At 32.2% G+C, this 20,725-nt stretch overlaps 1 protein-coding gene across 1 annotated transcript; it reads right to left on the reverse strand.

The window, feature by feature from the left end:
* Positions 1-4,272: 4,272 nt before the first annotated feature.
* LOC149488484 (odorant receptor 94a-like) lies at positions 4,273-8,526 on the reverse strand. The gene is made up of 9 exons (XM_089695609.1): positions 8,338-8,526; positions 8,118-8,247; positions 6,125-6,329; positions 5,884-6,006; positions 5,595-5,717; positions 5,425-5,524; positions 5,243-5,347; positions 4,638-4,793; positions 4,273-4,344 (listed from the first exon to the last, which is right to left on the reverse strand). Exons 1-9 carry the CDS (start codon positions 8,518-8,520, stop codon positions 4,291-4,293), a joined length of 1,179 nt encoding a protein of 392 aa, XP_089551735.1. The 5' UTR covers positions 8,521-8,526; the 3' UTR covers positions 4,273-4,290.
* Between the last annotated feature and the right edge of the window lie 12,199 nt (positions 8,527-20,725).

Here is a 20,725-nt window from a genome sequence, read left to right on the forward strand (position 1 = left end):
TTTTTAGAATTTTTGTCTGTTTGTCGGTTTGTCTGTTTGTCTGTTTGTCTGTATGTTTGACAAGGCTAATCTCGAAAATTACTGCATAGATTGACTTCAAATTTTGCATGAATATTACTAACAGGTCGGGTCAGGCTATAGGCTACATATTATCAAGCTATCACCTGCGGGGGAGGAGCTGTGAACCTTTATTCTTCTTACGTATTCTCTGTACTACGATAGCGTACAATCTAAAGACTCATGTTTAAATGTTGTTTTTGAGTAAGCTATGCTATTGTCTACCTTTACACTATAAAAACTACGTCATTTAAGTAATTTTGGCAGAGAAACAGTATAATGAATCTTAGTAGTATAAAGACAAATTTAAAACAGCGCCATCTATGAGATTTCATTAAAATCAAATCAATTTACATAATATTAACGCTTCTTGGAAATTCATAATTTAAATATTATGATGTTGGTGAGGTTGTTTTTTTTTAAAGTTAAATAAATAATTCATATCTTCCCAGAGTCCATTTCAGGTGCGCTTATATTTCATGTGAATATATGTACAAAATTTTTATAAGTGAGGGTAGATGTTTATTATTTGATGTCAAACAAGACACCATTACAGTTAATATAGGTAATAGTAGATTACAGTGATTGTGTTCATTCGTTACATTGTTATAAATCTTCAGCTTTTTTTTTAATTTTCGCCTTCTTGCGTTCCCACAAAAGATAAGTTGTAACTTTTGTATTTATTCTTTATAATTATAATTATATAGTTAGACTCATGTTTTATTAGTTAAAGTTAAGTATGACAAAATAAGAAAATGATGAAATTTTATTTTTATGTAGGTATAACTTTTACAAGACTATAAAGAAGGTCACTTTAGTTCTTGATAAAACTTTATTTGTTAGTAGCTTTTTAATAAAATAAGGTACGGTTATCTTTTGATTTTTTTTATTAACAGATTCAATGTTAATAAAAATTGGCGATTTGCGTGAGGATGTAGTGGAAATTAGTAACCTTGCGCGTGGTCAATCATCAATCATCAATCATCAATACATATAATAAAATTCTAGAAAAGTGATGTCTGTACAATGAAAATATGTAAAAAAAATTAGCAGGGGTTAAATTATTAAATCGATCCCAAACCCAAAACTGTAGTTAAAGCATATTTTCCGACGCTGGTTCTTAGATAAAGTGTATCAAAATCGGTTCATCCATTTATTATACCTTTATAGGGGTAAAAGTGGGAATGTGGGAAAAAATATTAGTTATATTTTTATCCAATTCGGTTTATCCATTACAGCTTCTATAAGATTACAGCGGTAAAAGTGGGAATAAACAATAATGGGATGTTGTCAAATAATATACTCAAGCGGTAGATATATCAAAATATGAAAGAGCAACGTGTGAATTACAATTAATAATGTTTTATCGAAATCGGTTCATCTGTTTATTACATATAGGGCACTTTAGGGGTGACAGTGGTTAGATAAATAAACCAAATGGAGCATCAAACGACAGGATATGACGTGTACATATAGGTACAATTAGATAATATGGTTTACATCAAAATCGGTTATCCCATTTACTAGGGGTGGAAAGGGAATGGGTTGAAAGTCTATTAAAGAAGAGGGGGATATGGGAGCGAGAGGATAGCCACACACTGGAAATTTTGAACTCTACTCAAAGCCACATAGGCCTGGCCCTTGGCAATTTTTTTTCCTAAAGATACCACTTCTTTTGTCACTGTGGTCCATTACAATTTGTGCACGGTTGATGATGATGTCAAGGAGCAACAAACTTATAGATATCAATATGATATAGGAATGTAAAATGGAGGTAGGTCTCGCTTACTTGAAAATAAGAAACCGAAGTTTAAAATTTAAAAATTAAAAAAAAAACCAACGCAACGAATGTAAAGGAATAAACAATAATTTTACAAACTTCCCGAGGATCTTTAAAATTAAACACCATTATAAAAAAATATAATATATGATAATATGATAATGATGGTATGGCAGCTCCGACGACTTTGTTTTTTTATTTTTATAAATATTTAAAATGGTATTTATTAATTTTTATTGCACGGTCTAAACGGTTTAGTTACTACAGGCGTGAGACAGGAAAGATCTGCAGGCCGAGACGGCAGAAATTAGAATAAACGCTATGGAATAGAAACTGCTATCGCTAATTATTATTGACATAAGCTCATCACATTTTAGTAATGGTTCGGTCACACTACCAAAATTACGACGACGACAACGACCAAAATTCTCATCCAGACCAAATTTGTTCAAAATAAAATATTAAAATTTCCCGTCATACTGGTACTCGGAAGAAAAAAATTTCGAGGTCAATTAATAAAAAATAGATTTTTTTCGATTTTCTAGGAGCTACCGTTTCTACGAAAAATCTATTTATTCATTCATTCAAAAAAAAATTCCAAGCACCAGAACGACAGGAAATTTTAATATTTTATTCTAATTGTGTTTAGCACTATTTTGTTAAATTGCGACTGGATGAAAATTTTGTTTATGGTCGTCGTCGTCGTTGGTAGGGTGAACAAATCCTTAGCAAAACATCATACGCTTATGTCAATTATTAGTATCGATAGCGGATTCTATTCCTTTGCGTTTTGACGTTTGTCTCGGCGCTCAGTTGCTTCACGATTTATTAACAAAAACATCCATACAAGGAAGGAAGAAAAATAAATTTGCTCCCTTCCCCTCTGGTGCATAAAAATAAATTTTACGTAGAAAATTAATTAGGTATTTATTTTTTTATTTTTTAGCTCAGTTTAGTAATAAATTTTACTAATAGTTCTTTGTATTATTTATGGTAGTACGTGTTTTTCCTTTAAATTCAATAAAAAAGAAGGGTTGCACTCCGGGAGTGCCGGCAGAAGTGAATACTTGATTATTAACGTTGAGCATGTTTGATATTTTGGAATGGTATTCGTCTTACGCTTTTTCGATCAGGTCACGTGTCCTGACGCGAGTTTAAGATTTTATACCCATTACAGAAAAAGTGCTCAACGCCGCTAAAGAAGTTTTCACTTCAAAAATGTAGTAACTACTATACAGTCACTATTCCACGCGGACGAAGTCGCGGGCACAGCTAGTTATATATATAATTTTGAGGGATAGCTTTGGTGGAAACCCACACACATTATCACAGCACAGCTAGACTTGTCTTTCCCTCGCCCATTATTAATTCGCAATATTTGAATAATATTTAAATAATTTACAAACACATTCCTTGCTACACATCCTTGCACATGGAAAAGCACCCTATCTTAAACAGGAGCTAATACTAAGCTAAGCTATCAATGTCACTAGAATAATTATAAATCATGCAACAGTAGGTACCATCTCAACCGTGATTTTTCCTCAGCACAGAGCACGCTTAACATGAGCATTAACTTAAACTGACCATCCGTTCAAAACTTGACATTGGCAGAATCCGTCCTCACTGGGATCGGGAGTTACCATTTGAAAAGAAGAAGAAGAAGAAGAACAGTAGGTACCACAGGTAGGTACAATCAAATTCACGACTACCCTCAATAGTTAAAAAATATTATTTGTTTTTTGCGAATATGATGCTAAACTACTACTTACTATTACTACAACTAGCAAGTTCGAGGCTCCTTTTTCCTTATATTTTAATCGGATCAGTTAGTGTCAATACTTACGAGGAATACGTACGAGGAATACGTGTGTACTCTTAGTTAGGTAGGAACCTACATTCCTTAATTCGATGTTCTGAAAAAGATAATCTCTAGTTACCTTTTAATGAAACGTTTAAAACTGTACAGTACATTCGTAGTGTAGGTAACTCTTGATCTTTTTTTTTGTCATAAACCCTGTAAATAAATCTGAAAACTTGTGTCAGCTCCTTACAAATGTTTAAAACCAATTTTACGTTGAAAGTGTATCTACCTATCATGTATTGTATCTATATTGTTTGAGTTATTTTTATAAACTTTTTTACGATAAATAAAAGACAAGAAATACATATTTAAAATTGTAATATTTTAATTGATGTGCAGTCGTGTTAATACCACTGCATTGAAGTATTTGAAGTCTGTAATAATCTGATCTAATTTAATATTTCTGTACACAGCAACGCAACGGATTGAAGTGATTTTTGCGCAGAATTAGCGTGAGAAAAAAGAACAAATCTGAGATTTTAAACTTTAAACTACTACACTATAAATTAATCTTTAAATGAAGAAGTCTGCTTTGACGACAGCACCGGAATAATACTTAATCAATTACCAATCAAGTAGACCGTAGTACCTATTCACTAGTGCTTTTCAACAGAGCATAAAAGCTATAGGAGCTTTTCACGACCTGTAAACAGATAATTTATTCAAGTAAGTATATAATATACTTAAAATAATAAATTAACAATAAATAATAGCATTTATTTATCTGCCTAAGCGTTAAAAGTTTTTTGGAGAATATATCAGAATTAAAGTATACCTAATGTACAAAGCAGCATCTTAAGAGCAATGGCGGACAATAAGTATAGGTAGAATATAATATTAATTTATTACCTATATTATGATAGGAAATTGCTGTATTTTTTTATAATAATTTATTATTTCACTACATAATCTATTTTTAAAATTATAGGTACTTACTGAAATAAAAGTGTCATTAGAAAGTGGTATGATGTAGCCTGCCATCGTGCGTATCGGCCGTTTGATTCCTTCCATAAAAATAATTAGGCTTTTTCGGATTTCTACCGGCATATCTTCCCAATCCATACAATATGCCGCGTCTGTTAGTTTAACGCTCTTAAGAAACGAGAATTAATTTAGTTTTTAATCTCACTCTGACTAGAATGTTTAATTCAGCTAAATATTTTTATATTTCTAAAAGACTTCTAACGCAGTTTTTCTTTAATTCTCACTACGTGAAGTTCTGTGAAATATCTATTACTACTTCTCTGTAATTAATAAAAAACAATCTTGGCGATTTTGGAAGTAGGAATATCCAATATGTAGGACACCTACGTAACAAATTGGGCGACGTTCACAGTGTAGAAGAAAACAACGCACTTACAGTAGGTTAAAGTTGTACTAATAAGTGAGAAGGTTGATATCCCCCATCTTTAACATTTCCTCATTCTTCGTACAATTTCAAATCTAAATGCCATTTTAGCTTGGCAATAAATTCGTAACGTTGTTAATGTTTATTGCAGTTACCTTTCATAATATTGTGCCTTTGAAACTAAGCGGCTTACCTCATAAGTAACCTCGCTTCCATAATAACAACAAATGAACATTTCAAACATAATACACGTAATGTATGTCAGCATGGAAAAAAATTGCAAAGAACCAAATTCAATCTGTAAGTATATATATAGTACATAATATTAAAGAACGAAGAAAGTGATTTCAAAGATTATATTATAAATAAACTTACATCAACTAATCTATAGACTGACGCGCATATAATCCAACCCCCAATAAGAAATTGATAAGCCAAGACATTTCCGAAGATATTTTCAATACTTTTTGTAAACCTACAAAAGAGGTATGAATAATTAATTTGTTCGAGCAACGCAAATCTAATACCTATTTTAATTTCAGTACTTTAAGATTTCCATGTGATGTAGTAAAATATCTTTAAAGCGCCTTTGTAGAATTGTGCTGAGTGATTCATTTATGCGAGAACTTTCTTCTTTACTTAGCTCTACAATAGTGGAGAGATTATAGCTGCAAGTCAAAAAAGCATTCGAAGATTCAACGGTACGTTTTAATTTATTACAGAAAATGTCTTTGAATATCTGCAATTCATCATTAACACTACTTTTCCAACAAATTTCTTTCTAGTTTCTATTGAAGTCGCTGATTAATTTATAGGAAATAAAACTACACCCACCATAGAATAGACAATTGAGCTTTAGATTGAGAGAGTAAAGTCGATATCGTCACATCCATAGTTGTATTGCTAAATGCAAGCCAAGTTGTTGTTATCCAAACATATAAAGATGTAATGTAGAAACTAGAAATTTGTATAGAGGAAAATTTTAATAAAATAAGCAATATAAGTAAACTTCATAAATTATAGTACATTCAATTCAATAATCTTTATTAGGTAATCAAAACGTTACTCAACTTACTTAGGATCCTTATTTTCATCGTAAGGAAGCCATATGGCGAATTCAATATGGTTTCCTTTTAAATGTAAGTATATTGGATACACAAACCAAAGAAAACATGTAGATATTGCTAAACCATTGTCGCAATACAGCAGAAGTTTTGCGTATCGAGCAGTTTTAAGAAGAAATTCTTCATGTTCTTTCTTGCGTTTATTAAAACGAGGTCCTGGCGTTAAAATAAAATTAATTGTTTACAAAATTAGATACTATTACATCGGGTGCGAGTCCGGCGAAAGATCCTAGGCCTGTTGCGAGTCCGGCGAAAGATCCTAGAGCCCGACTAACCCGACATTACACCGAAGATATCCCGGACATCAGCCTGTACGAGATTAGGATGGCTCTCAAACAGCTTAAAAACAACAAGGCGCCGGGTGAGGATGGAATCACATCTGAGCTTCTGAGAGCGGGTGGCAAACCAATCCTCAGAGTGCTACAGAGGTTATTCAATTCCACCTTACTCGAGGGCACTGCGCCAAAAGCATGGAGCAGCAGTATGGTTGTCCTCTTCTTCAAAAAGGGAGACAAAACCCTGTTGAAGAACTACAGGCCAATATCACTGCTGAGCCATGTCTATAAGCTGTTCTCGAGAGTCATCACGAATCGTCTCGAACGCAGGCTTGATGACTTCCAGCCTCCCGAACAAGCCGGTTTCCGAAGAGGCTTTAGCACCATGGACCACATACATACGCTGCGGCAGATTATACAGAAGACGGAGGAGTATAATCTGCCATTATGCTTGGCGTTTGTGGACTATGAAAAAGCCTTTGATTCGATCGAGACTTGGGCCGTATTGAGGTCTCTTCAGCGTTGCCGCATTGACTATCGGTATATCGAAGTGTTGAGAAGTCTGTATGAAAACGCCACTATGTCAGTCCGGGTTCAGGAGCATTGCACAAAGGCAATTCCTCTGCAGCGCGGGGTCCGACAAGGAGATGTTATTTCTCCGAAACTGTTTACCGCTGCTTTGGAAGATGTCTTTAAGCTCCTGGACTGGCAAGGACTTGGCATCAATGTTAATGGCGAGTACATCACTCACCTTCGATTTGCCGACGATATCGTAGTCATGGCAGAATCCCTGGAAGACCTCAATACAATGCTCGGTGGCCTCTACAGAGTTTCACAACAAGTGGGCCTTAGCATGAACATGGACAAGACGAAAATCATGTCAAATGTCCATGTTGTGCCCACTCCGGTTTCAGTTGGAAACTCTATTCTCGAAGTTGTTGACGAATACGTTTACCTGGGACAAACCGTCCAATTAGGTAAGTCCAACTTCGGGAAAGAGGTCAATCGTCGAATCCGACTCGGCTGGGCAGCGTTCGGGAAACTACGCAACATCTTTTCGTCCAAAATCCCTCAGTGCCTGAAGACGAAAGTCTTCGAGCAGTGTGTGTTACCGGTGTTGACTTATGGATCCGAGACGTGGTCGCTAACCGCGGGCATGGTGCAAAAGCTTCGCGTCGCTCAACGAGCTATGGAACGGGCTATGCTCGGGGTTTCTTTGCGTGATCGAATCAGAAATGAGGAGATCCGCAAAAGAACTAAAGTCACCGACATAGCCCACCGTATTAGTAAGTTGAAGTGGCGCTGGGCTGGGCATATAGCCCGCAGAACCGATGGCCGTTGGGGCAAAAAGGTTCTTGAGTGGCGACCACGTACAGGACGTCGCAGTGTGGGACGGCCTACAACGCGATGGACAGACGACCTGATCAAAGTGGCGGGGAGCCGCTGGATTCAGGCCGCTGGTGATCGGTCGTTTTGGAAATCTTTGGGGGAGGCCTATGTCCTGCAGTGGACGTCCTGAAAGGCTGGAAATGATGAATGATGATGATGATGACATCGGGTGAACAGTGAACTTTATATTTAACTTTGAAAAGAGGTATAACTTTGTATTCCTTCTTCTTCTGTTTCTAATTTATTCCAATATATTTAAATAGTCATGTTAGTATACTACCTTTCATTATAGCAATAAGATTCTCAATTTCCCCCTGCTGAACCCACAAGAGAATTTGTTTATAAATTGCATCTGTATGTGTTAAAAATAAAAACATCGTTCCCATTACTTGGCCCAAATTCTCCCGCACCTACAACATTATTAACAATGTATAGGAGACCCTCGAAGTCCTACATTTATCTCGAGTCTAAATTACGTGTCTGCACTTCTGTATACCTACCTCGTATACTTTTAAAGCTTGTTGTATAGTATAAATAATCATAAGAGATAAAACGAAACCCATGTAAATTCTGTGAATAAATCTTTTCATTCTCGAAGATTGAATATCGATTTGATAATAGCCGGCTACGCGCAAATTTAAGAAGTGTGGCGCAACACTGTGGTATGATAATTTCGTTTCCATTGTCTAGAAGCAATTTCCCAAATGCCGAAAGTTTTACAAGAATGCGAAACCGCCGATACAATAGCGAGAGGAAATTAAATTTCGCTTATTCAACAGCCAACTAAAGGTCTTAACTATCTTCGCCGTAGTTTTATTATGTGCCTATGAGACTTAATTTTACATAACGATTTTGTTGTCACTCATATAGCAAAGCGCAGTAATTAAACAGTATTTAATTGTGAATTTTATATGGGTTGAGAAATGAAGTATGTAATTTTGCTAATTATTCGCAGTTGTTTATTTTGCTGATTAGAGTAATTATACTTAAATAATTATGTAAATTGTGGAAGGTTTGCAATCGATGTTATGTTAGAAAAACGTCGTATTGTATTTCAATAAAATATTAATATAAATTAGTTTTTTATGCATACCTAGGTATATATTAGCTAAAAGGTACTTACCTAGATGTTAAAGTCTAACAAGTTTATTTGTACCTGAAGTTTGTAAAGCAGCTAAAGTGAAGCCTAAGAACGAAGATGATATTAATATCAAGCCATTGGAAGTTTAATAAGTCGTAGTACTGATTTAATATCATCAAATTTTAAATACATACAATATTTATATAATGTAACATCTACCGATCTACTTCACAAAATATAAAAATAAAAGCACTTGCAAGTTTTTCATTGTACCACCATACCTACTTGCTTTATATAGGAAATAGAATATAATTCGTTTAATTTACAAGAGGCATTATGTTTCTTACAAACACATAAAATGTTATTTATGAGAGAAAAATCTGTGTGAAATAATTACAGCAGTGAATGTTCGGGCTTGTTCACTTTAAACATTTTACGGTAACAAGAGTCCTTGGCAGCAATATTTCTTCAACATTATTGCTCTCGACTTAAATTAACATAAACGTACTGCTTCTAAGAAAAATAATGTACAAAATTGTCTGAATTTTTAAGCATACTATGATAAACGATTCATTCAACATAATTTTCTACTTTTCAATTTATTTTCAGCATTAAGTAAAAATAAAAAGTAATTAATGAAGTTCGACGACATGACGTGTCATCCGCCAACCCGCACTTGGCCAGCGTGGTGGATTATGGCCTGTAGGTACCCTCATAGGAGGCCCGTGTCCCAGCAGTGGGAACGTATGTGGGCTGATGATGATGATGATGAATTAATGAAGTACCTAAGTACATATCTAATAATATTAACATTCATGACTTTTCCTGTTGATAAATTTGATATAATATATGGATTTCTGGCATCAAAATGCACCGTGTTTACCACTGCTTACTATGCACAGATTTGTTTCATCTCACCGTTTCGTCTCATCGAATAAAATATAGCCATTAAAAGTAAGTATAGGAATAATAACCTATTTGCTATTTGTATGAAAAGATAGAACTTTGATGATAGAGTTAGGCACACTTTACCTTAATTATAAAGGTCGTACCGTTAACATAACGGCTATTTATAAATATTAAGTATTGTGTTTCACAGAATAAATGCGGGCAGTTTGTAGAATTATTCCTATCCCCAATCCCATATTTATATGTTTAATCTCATATTCGGCTAGCTTTCGGTTTGCTTATTTACTGATATTGATCTAATGAATAGTTGCATTAAGTATAGTATAATAATAGGCTGCATGATATATTTTGTCTTCATCAATCTGCTACGGAAATATTATCCCTTAGAAAAATTGTTCGACATTCTGAATAATTAAACCGTAATACATTATTCAACAATACATTTTCATGTTTCATATTAATATGAATATTAATTGGTTCGAGATATAGGTACTTACAGAGAAATGAATAACATGAGAAAATACGTAGGTAGGCTTTCTCTGTTTCCACAAAATGATGGCAAAAAAGTTAGTTATCATAAAACAACATTGTTTACATTGCTGTATTAAAAAGAAAGAAAAAATATAGGCTATGAAAAGCAATATATTATTTTTTCATTTAAATTTAACGTCATGTTTCATAGAAACATTTACAGGTTACTTACTGCAGGGAATTGGAATATGTAGTTAAAAATAATAATGCATGTTAGTTTTATTTTTTAAACAATTTGATTGCCGGACTGAGATCTTGTTTTTTCATTTATTTATGGATTTTTTCTTGTCACTAAAATTACCTCGCAAATATAAATTAATTGCTAACCATACAGTAGATTTGCATTTTGCGACTACAGTTAGCAATAAAAACTATTTTCATTGCAACATAAATATTAGCTATTTTACGCAAATATTAGGAGGTTTCATAAATTGTAATAGCTATCGCTGTGATGTTTATGCGAATCGTAGTTTACGTAATGCGTAGTTCGGTAAATAGGCATAATGGCTACGATACGACAAAAATTGTTGTGTGTCGGTACTTAACACTTTCTTGAAATAAGCTTTTCCATTTTATTTAACGTCGACTAGGCGCTGTCGCTCTGAGAACGCATTGAATAAATACCAGAATACGTGAAGGCTGAACCTTCGTAGATGACACGGAATTCTCTACGAACACCATTGTGATCGCTGCGTGAATTACGCAGGTAATGGGCCGCATTTACAGCGTACGTGCCTCGACATTCATTAAACTGGCTAATTAAACCGACGAGATTCCGACGAATGCCTACCTGGATGACACCGCCCCTTCATAATTCTTTTGAGAAAATTGTAAGTAGAACGCTCGGCGCTGCTTAAACGGCGAATTTAATTTTGGAATGTTGCTTAATGTTTTTAGAATTATTAACAGACGTAAATATGTTTACAGAATGCTTTAGCTCCTTTCATTGGACTTAAGTGGCTATCGTTTATTTGTTCTGTATTTTGAAATTAAGTTGCTTATTTAATTGTTTCAAGGGAATTCAGAAAACGGAGGCCGGCTTTAGTCTAAAGATATTTTCTATCGTGTCAAACATTTTCTTAAATATGCAGTGTTTCAAATTGTATTTATCTATTATATAATTTATAACATCTTTTCAAAAACATTTTTTGTTGCGATTGCATTCTAACTCGCTTAATAGATACTAAAGCATGTACTGTAGATACGCTATTGTGATTTGCATGTGCTTGTGTGAGAGAAGATATCACGAATACCTGACCCATTCCTTCATACTTACCTTCCATACAATCCATATAGAGGTATGATAGTTATGTGAATGCGGTCCTGCTTATTAGAGAAGTCTCTCAGCTGAGGTATAAATATTATGTTTCATGATAATTTTTTGTGTTATATAAGTGATAATAATAAATATTATGAGCCTATTATTTAGTGCTATTTATTTTTAGCCAAGACGTCGCGATACTTGAATATTAAAATATGATATCGGTCTGAGCTTTTAGGATATAAAGAGCAACTTTGGGCGAGTCGATTAAATTTACATTTATTTATACCAAACTTGAGTATTTTTTTTAAGTTAATGCCGTTATAAGATGCTTAAACCCTACATCTTAGAGCAGTCTCAAATAAACATAGACATCTCAAACGGAATTGAAAATAATTCAGCTTACATTGAGGTTTGTTTCCATTACTGCAACAAAAATAATGAAAGAAGCTCGAATATCCCAGAAGGATCAAATGTACCTAAACAAAGCAGAGCCTGTCATTTGTTGCCCTCAAATTAAAGTCAGTCGCAATATACGTTTTGCTACAGGCAAATAGAAATACGTGTTAATGTGAATTGCGAACAAAGAAGCTTTACACAGTTGAGGTAATCTTATTTTGGTAGCTTTTTTTTAAAGCAGTACTTACCTATTTTAAATTGAAGGAACTTTATTTTAAATTGAAGGAACTTTATTTATAATAATTTTGCAAAAAATGTCTAAATATCAATTGTTACGTTATCTATCCGTAACTGTATCGATTATTTTTATTGGCGGTAGCTAATAAAAACAAATCGGTGGACACAATGCGCATATTTACCACACCTATTTATAAACTTACCACAAACGTCAGTCCGTCACAGATAGACAAACAATCGCCGTGCTCTATTTACGCAACAGATTAAAAAAATCTAGTCGTTTACTTTATTCCTTCTTTATTTTAGTTATTTATTTGATATGATCCTCGGAAAGGGACTAGTTGCAAATAAAAGTTGGTGAGAGCGGCCCACATTCACTCCCGCTGTTTACTTCATAAATAGTAAAAATCAGGACGATGAAAAGAGAAAATAAAAATTACCAGGAATTGCGGACTGTAAAGTCTATTTTTAGAGTTGGATTACTTACAAGAATTTGTATAACATTTAAAACATATTTATTTGTCCATATAATAACAACTTAGTTGCAGTATTTTATTCATAAAATCAATAACCACAACTGAGGCTTGGATGACTTTAACAATATTTGTGAAAGTCATACAATATGGCACCATTCCCCCTATGAAGGATTTGCATCAAATAAAATATATTTTATTACAATAGTGAGTGATATAACTGCAGGTTCAAAATGGTTTAAACATATTGTTAGGAATTTGTCGTATAAATGCAAGGTATATCAACTAGAATAAGAAAATAAATAATTTGGAAAATCCAAAAGTGCACGCCTCATAATTTTTTTTTAATAAATATTTATTAATTATTATTTTTGTTTATTTATCGAATCAGACCCTGAAAAATGAAAGGGTTCTATTCCTGAGCATACTCAAGCGTAAGAGAAAAAAAAAGACTCGATTAGTAAAGTATTTCGGTCGCTATCGTGTTAACAAGAAAAAGGATCCGCACATACAGACACACGGACGTCCAAGACAGAACTTTTTTAAACTGTTTTTTAACTAGTTTAAATAACAAAAATTACATCAAAAATATCATGAACGTTAGAAATAGTGTTTTTTCTTAATATGTGTGTGTATGTATTATCTTACAAGTGCAATGTATGATACATAAAGACATTTTAAGTTTGAAAAATCAGATGTTTTGCGCGAAGTGACAGTAGTACCCACCTCAACGCTTCGCTTATGAGGCGTGCAATAGTAGAATATAACTAAATTCAGTGCCTGTATTTATTAAATAGATAAACTTTTGGTTATTATTTTTAACTATCAGATGGTTATTATTTTTAGCTGTTAGTCAAATAACCTATGAATAACGTTTGTTTTTGCAACACTAACGTATCCCGTGGCTTGTTAACTCGCCTCTCGCATGATAAAAACTGTAATAATGGAGCTTTCATTCGGTCAACAATCGAAGAGAATTTCCAATTGTGGCTTAACACGCATAGATTTAGCACAAACAAATTTCGAAATTGGCCTGAATTGGGTGCAGACCGCGGTTAATAATTTTGCGAATGATTAAATGAGAGCAGTAAATAACGGTCTATATTATGCGGTGACATCGGAGCACTCGATACGGCTTGAATGGCTCTATGTAGACTGTAGATGTTTCCGACGTGTGCTGTCTGTGTTTATTTCAAGCTAATTAGCTTTTGAAAGGCAAATTATTTCATACTAATTTATGTGATACGCTGTTTTAGTTAATTGGTAATAACAATCGAATGCGTCGGTTCTGGAAGGTCATTATGGTATAATATAGTATGTATGTACTAACACAAGCTCGCATTCGATAATTGATATATGGATAATTTAAAACTCGTCATAAATATAATATTAAGCTATACTAAGTTATCAAAATAATAATATAATAATTGAGCCTAGGTTCTTATACTACAAATGCTGGCGTATGTCACCCTTAAAGCAAGTTTTATCCTTTTCAGTGATATCATGTAAAAATCCTTTGAAACTTACCTTTCGTTACGTTTTGAACGAAATTCAAACATATCTTTTAAGGGTAGCAAAAAAAACTTCCAGTTCCAACGCATGTTGCTTTTTTATGTGCATAAATTATAATTCTCTTAAAAAATACTGCCTCCACCAGATGTTAAAACAGTTATACATATATTAATATGTCCACAGACTCGTATCCGTTTAAGTTTCTACAACATATTTCTAATAATGACCTAGATGATTAAAATAATAATGTATTAAAAAAAACAAAATCAATCAGTGTATAAAAATAGGTAAAAATAAAATTACTTTTTCTTAATTAAATGGATAATAATATATTTTCTTATGTATATTTTGAAATGTAAAGATTATTACTGCAAATAAATTTTTGAGTAATTAAATTTTGAGGCCGCCTTTTTTAGTTTTTTTTTTTTAACTTTAGACTTCATTAAAAGAACAACTTACAAAACTTCTTAGTTTTATACAAAAATATTAAAATATTTCGTGTGTTTTGCAAAGAAACTTTGGCGTAAGTTTTAATTACGCCAAAATGTTATCTTTGTATCAACGTATTTTAACACACTATAATTTCCAATGTTAAACTTCAAATAATTCGATACACATCGATTAAATAATGTAATTAATATAAAGGCGTTTTCAATAAGGCGAGTTATTCTAGGAAATGAAATTATTAATACCTATGCTAATTTTATTGTGAACATTAAATTAATACATTATCTGCAATTATTGTGTGTTCACAAATAATTTCTTACCTTACCTATCATATCCTCACTAATATTAAAATAAAGAATTATTATAATTAGACCGTCTAGCCGTACAGTGTATTTATTTTCATTAAAATGTTCAGACAACAATCGAGAAATAATCAGATTGTCACGGAATGTCACGTTTCGTTGTGCCCGAGGAGTGAAGTGGAAAATTGTAGTGAGCAGTGATATTGTATCTATAACAATGTACTGGTGAATCTATTTTTGATATCATTTTCCAGGATTTTCTTATAAACGAGAATCTTTTACTTGTTTGATTAAAATGCATCGTAGGTATTTACATTTGATGGGAACATTAGATTATAACTACATAGTCTAAGTTTGCAATAAAGTTTAACAATTTTTAAATCAAATGTAACTATTCAATAGATAGCTGAGAGAGAATTCATTTCATTTAATTAAATGTTCCCTCTGCACGTTTTCAGGAAGAAACCTTTCTACAAATACAGTAAACCTGTCTCACGAATACTAGTAAACTTGCTGAGTGGCATGTGTCCAAAATCTAACCTATTCAAAGGGATAAAAGGACATCCCTATTTGCACCACTTATTATGTATCCCTGTTATAATATTTGCAATGCACTGGTTTATTTTAAATTTAACAAAATGTCAAGTAACTAGATTCATCACGCAGGTTAACGTCACAGATCTTATTTAGATAAGTCCTGGACGCTGTCACGCGCCCAGCTTAGCCCTTGACTGATTACTGCTAATGAATGACCCGTTTTATTTAAAATTAAAATGTAGGCTTTACTAAAATAAAGTGCGCATTTAAATATACTCTCTTATATGAATTTAATTTGAAACATTTTTATGCAGTATATAACTTTATTGTGCACTTTAATTTGGTAATAATTTAAAGATTTGGTTTAAAACAAATACAATTATCGAACGACAGTATTGACTAACAGAAATCGGATTATGACTTTGACGAACAAAGAGAATATTTGATAATAATTGGGTGAAGCTACTGAAGAGAAACCGTGCGTGCATTTGAAGTATTTTCAGTTTCACCCATTAGATAGTCTCTATTTGCTAAAAATCTATACATAGTCAACTATGTAATAATTTCTAAAATCTAATCAGTTAGATCTAAGTTAGGTTATGATGAGTGTTTTTCCTTTGTTTTAATAAAAAAATAAACTCCGAAGTGGTGGAAGATAAAAAAAAATGTGTGCGTTTACTAGTGTACACACGTAAGAAGTGAAACTTCTTCATGACCTTATTTTTCAAAAAATAATTTACTAGGTATATGCAACTTTACAGAAATACGTCAATCACGGATGATAGGGATAAGAAACAAGATAGATGTTACACAAAATTTTTTTTCAACCCCGTTAAAGAAGTTTCACTTAAAAAAATCACTTGACGTAGGTACTTCTATTCTTTTTAAATTATCTACTGCGATATTTTCTTACAAAATATAACATGCTTGAATTGTTACTAACTAAAATATAAAAGTATCTAAAAACATTTTTATAATAAACCAATTTGAACTGAGCGTAGTGAAACAAGTTTACAAAGACGTTAAATTGCACTAGAATATTCACATATTTTATAACGAAAACATAATAAATCGTGATAAGTCGCGATAATTTCCAAGAATTGTTTAAAGTTTCGCAGCAATATCTCAACATTTAAATTTTAAGGTAATGTAAAGTGTGCTTATCTAATGCTCATTAGTAGTAGTTCTGACTTTTATTATACTCAGGTACCCTTTTGTTTCAAACGTAAATAGATTTAATTTACTAAAACATCATACATATAGCTTAAAGTATCTACTGTGTAAGGAAAATTTAGATTAAACGTGACTACCAGAGACCCCTACGAAGTGGTACAGTGTGGTCTTCTCACATTAACTGGATGCACAAATATTAATCAATTATGCAATTTCTTTAAGTTTTTAAGGTTCTTGTTTATTTATGTATTAGCTAATTATAGCTTTTGATATTAGTTTTAAATTAATTGGCAATCAATTGTAATGTTCTGTTATATTTTTACGGTATGATTACGAATTACTACACTAGGAATATTGTTATGCTTTTTTAATGTCCTACGCAAAATATAAATAAGCAAAATACTAATTCTATACAAAACAAAAACTCAGTTTAGGTTTTTAAATAAAACAATTTATTTTTACATTCTACGTGATAAAATGTACTTATTTAAATTAATTTTTATTACAAAATTTATACAGGCACTATTTTATTATGTTTATGCCTGTGATAAACGAATTTATTTTTTGTTCAAATACTTTCATTGTTTCTAAGTCCCGTAGAAAAAATATAGTCAGAAAATTGAATGAAATATCAGTCAATAAGAAGAGTCCACTTTTAGTAATTCGCAATAACATAGCGCTAATGACCCAGCATTCACAAGGGAGAATTCTCAGCTAACTGCGACATTAAGACCTTCTTATTTGGCTATTTCACTTCGTTATGGGACCTTTGTGGGAGTCTCAGAAAAGTATACAATTTACACAAGCCATAAAGTCGACTTTTGGGTATTCGGGAGCTTGTTGCGAATATAATATTTATACTCTATAACTGGTAAGGGTCCCTTTTTTGCTGTCCACCTCGGTTGCTTGTTAGAAAACTTTGATATCTACAAATATTTGTTTTCTTACCGTATCGTGGACTTTGAGATATTTCGTGTACTATAAACGTCCAAGGTCAAAACAAAAGAAACTGCCGGCTTAATGTACTTTAAAAAAACAAACATCTTTAAAGTTTAGTCTAGGTATTAAGCTTGCTTTGTTATTAATGTATGTCATGAAATAATTTCTATCCGTTTAATTTACATTGAAAGCGCTTTTTATGAATAAAGTATAATCAAATGTTTTATATTCACTTTTAATTACGTAGTAACTATTTAGTAACTGTGCTTTTATATTTAATTGGGTCAAATGTAAGCAACGTTTTGTTATTACCTTAGAATGTGATCATTGGGCTATGGCCCAAGAATACTTATCTATAGCATTGGTGGTATCATTCATGCTTTTGTTAATATAGTAGTATATTATTAAGACTGTAAATGCTAAGTATTTCTTATCGAATAGATTTGCAAAACGTTATATACAGACCTCCCTTATTTATTATTATTATTAACAAAAGGTAAACCTAGAAATAAAACATACTAATATAGGTACTTCAATTTAACTGTAAGTACAACTTGCTAATGACTTTGAATAAATTATAGTTGTGATACAAGAGTAAATTGTAGCATTTATAGAACAAGAAGCGTTTAGTTCAGTTCAGAAATTAAACAATGTATATTGTTATGCACTTCACTGTATATTGTATTGCTAGTTTCAATGCAATATTAATCAATTGCAAACCTAAGTCTAAGTATAGTTCATCCAATGAACTTATAAATATTGGAACACAATCAATATTTCAAGATACAGATGATAAATGAGGGTTTTATAAAAAAATAACTACCGATAGAATATCATCAGAAATGGTAGGAATCAGTCGAAACAGCATGCAAGTCTGTTCAGCAATTTGACTATTCGGATGCAATGGACACATAGCTTGGTCAATCATTATGACTTCACTGTGATCATTTCACCACTCATCGTACACTTTTATGGTAATGCAAACTTTAAGGTATTTTTCTAATTATAATATCTAAACAAAACATGTTTACATTAAGGATAACAAGTGATATAAATATATATAAATACAAAAGTAACTGTTTTCTACTTCATTGTTGTGCATGCCCTACAAGATCTAAATAAATATCAACTACAAACTAATGACATCTTTCTTTTTCATCGAAGACTAAAAATAGATGTTTCAAGGGTCTGTAAAGAATTGTGTCTATGAAATAAATGGCAATGTAAGGACTGATCGTTTGCCAATTTAATGAGGTCGTTTCCAAAATATATCTTTTTCTAGCAGTCCGCCCCGACCGCTATGGTATACACTTTACAGTAGTATATTATACCGTAATGGTCGTATATTTATATATAAAGACTGAAGGAATGTTAGGTGCATAAAAATTTACAAAATATGTTAACTTTCGCTCAGTAGATTCAAGAGATAATTTTGACCACTTTGTGAAAATTGTCATAGCAGTTGTGATTCATTTATTATTCTTAATCTGAAACAACATTTTGCTCATTAAACCGTCATAAATTAATCCAATGTTTGTTTTTTCACGTGATACTTAAAACAGTGAAGACTAAAATGTATGAATTTAATATTCATCCGTGTTTTCACGATAAACATTTTCGTTCTGAATTATTAATTCTATTGGGATTCATTTAAATGATATATTTTATTTATAATAACATCATGTTCAATCTCGTTAATTACGAAGTTCGATATAAAACATGACGTAGGTAATAAATAAATGAATTAATATAACTAACGTATACAGATTTCCGAGGCGTGTTAATCGCATTTACAACGAAAAGCTATTTCCCATTACAGGTAGAATTTTACCTTAGCTTAGTTGGTACTGAATTGAAAAGGAGTACCTACTTTACTTAATTACCCACGCCTTTTACTCGAACAAAGTTGGAACTTATTTTTCTATTTATGTTTTTGTTTGCTAGTTTTTCATGTTGAAATTACCGAGTAAAATACAGAGATTAAGTTAATTTATAGTTTGCTCTTTGATTTGAATATTTTCTATTTAAAAATGAATGCATTATTAATTAAAACAATTTGGCAAATTTTGTGATATTTTAAAAGCGACATAAAAACATTTCCTATTCAAATATAAATAAATTATTTCATCAACTATAGAATAAGACAGAGTACACAATCCGATTAATAATACCTAATTCTACTCCACACATGTAGATCCTACCAATTCCAATTACACGCTAGGCATTTCAAGATATGTTTGGACGCATTAAACTGCATCCCATGCCCATTCTTTATGGCGTAAGGATTGGATTACGTAACGGCCTGTATTGGCACCCAATTACAGTGATATATATTTTAATGAATAGAACCGACATTGTACGGTACCCTCTGACACGGATTCAATTATATGGAAGTGTGCATGTAACCCATAGCTGCCGTGTGAGTGCTTGCGGCTTCCTGCACCCGCACCACGAGCTATGGCAACTAAATCTTGGTGTAAAATGTACGATCCAGCGTAGATGAAGTTTGTTCTTTCAAATTACATATTTTGAAACTAACATCAATAATATAAGGTTAAACTTAAAAATAATATTTTATTTGAGGATAATTGTGAACACTATGATATAATGAACCTTATTTATTTGGATTGTTTTGAATAACACTGTTTTGATTGTCAGGCAAAGTAAACAATAAACAGTTTTGTACAATGCTAAATTATCAAATATCAAAAAAGTTTGTACTCTCATAACGCAATGAAGCAAAATTATTGTCCGTATTTTTAATAACTGTTATATCAACATCACAGATTTTTACTTCTTAGTATAAAATACTTCGTTAGTATGATTACAAAATAAACTAATTATATCGCTGAAAACATCAGATTGTCTCATTTAATTTCCAGGAAAATAAGGAAATCCTTTCCTTCATCACAGTCCCTAATAAATAATTTCTAGAGAGACAATTAGATAAAAATAAATATAAAAAACGTGTACTTCTTCAGTAAAGACTTCATCTAATTTGACCATACTTTTTATAGAAAAGCCTCATATACATTTTATGTAAGGGTTAATAATTTATTTATATTAAAATGTAGCGCTTTCGCTTAT

The sequence above is a fragment of the Colias philodice genome, chromosome 5, assembly GCF_061535455.1.
Source record: "Colias philodice isolate Cphi_HAF_F1 chromosome 5, ilColPhil1 Martin Lab GWU primary, whole genome shotgun sequence".
Taxonomy (NCBI): Eukaryota; Metazoa; Arthropoda; class Insecta; order Lepidoptera; family Pieridae; genus Colias; species Colias philodice.

Excerpts from the sequence above, each read along its gene's own strand:
- LOC149488484 (XM_089695609.1), bottom strand. The coding sequence starts at position 8,520 with ATGGAAACGAAATTATCATACCACAGTGTTGCGCCACACTTCTTAAAT. Across the intron at positions 6,007-6,124 it reads GATGAAAATAAGGATCCTAA|TTTCTACATTACATCTTTAT; the intron begins GTAAGTTGAGTA and ends ACAAATTTCTAG. Across the intron at positions 5,348-5,424 it reads CAGTCTATAGATTAGTTGAT|ATTGAATTTGGTTCTTTGCA; the intron begins GTAAGTTTATTT and ends ATATACTTACAG.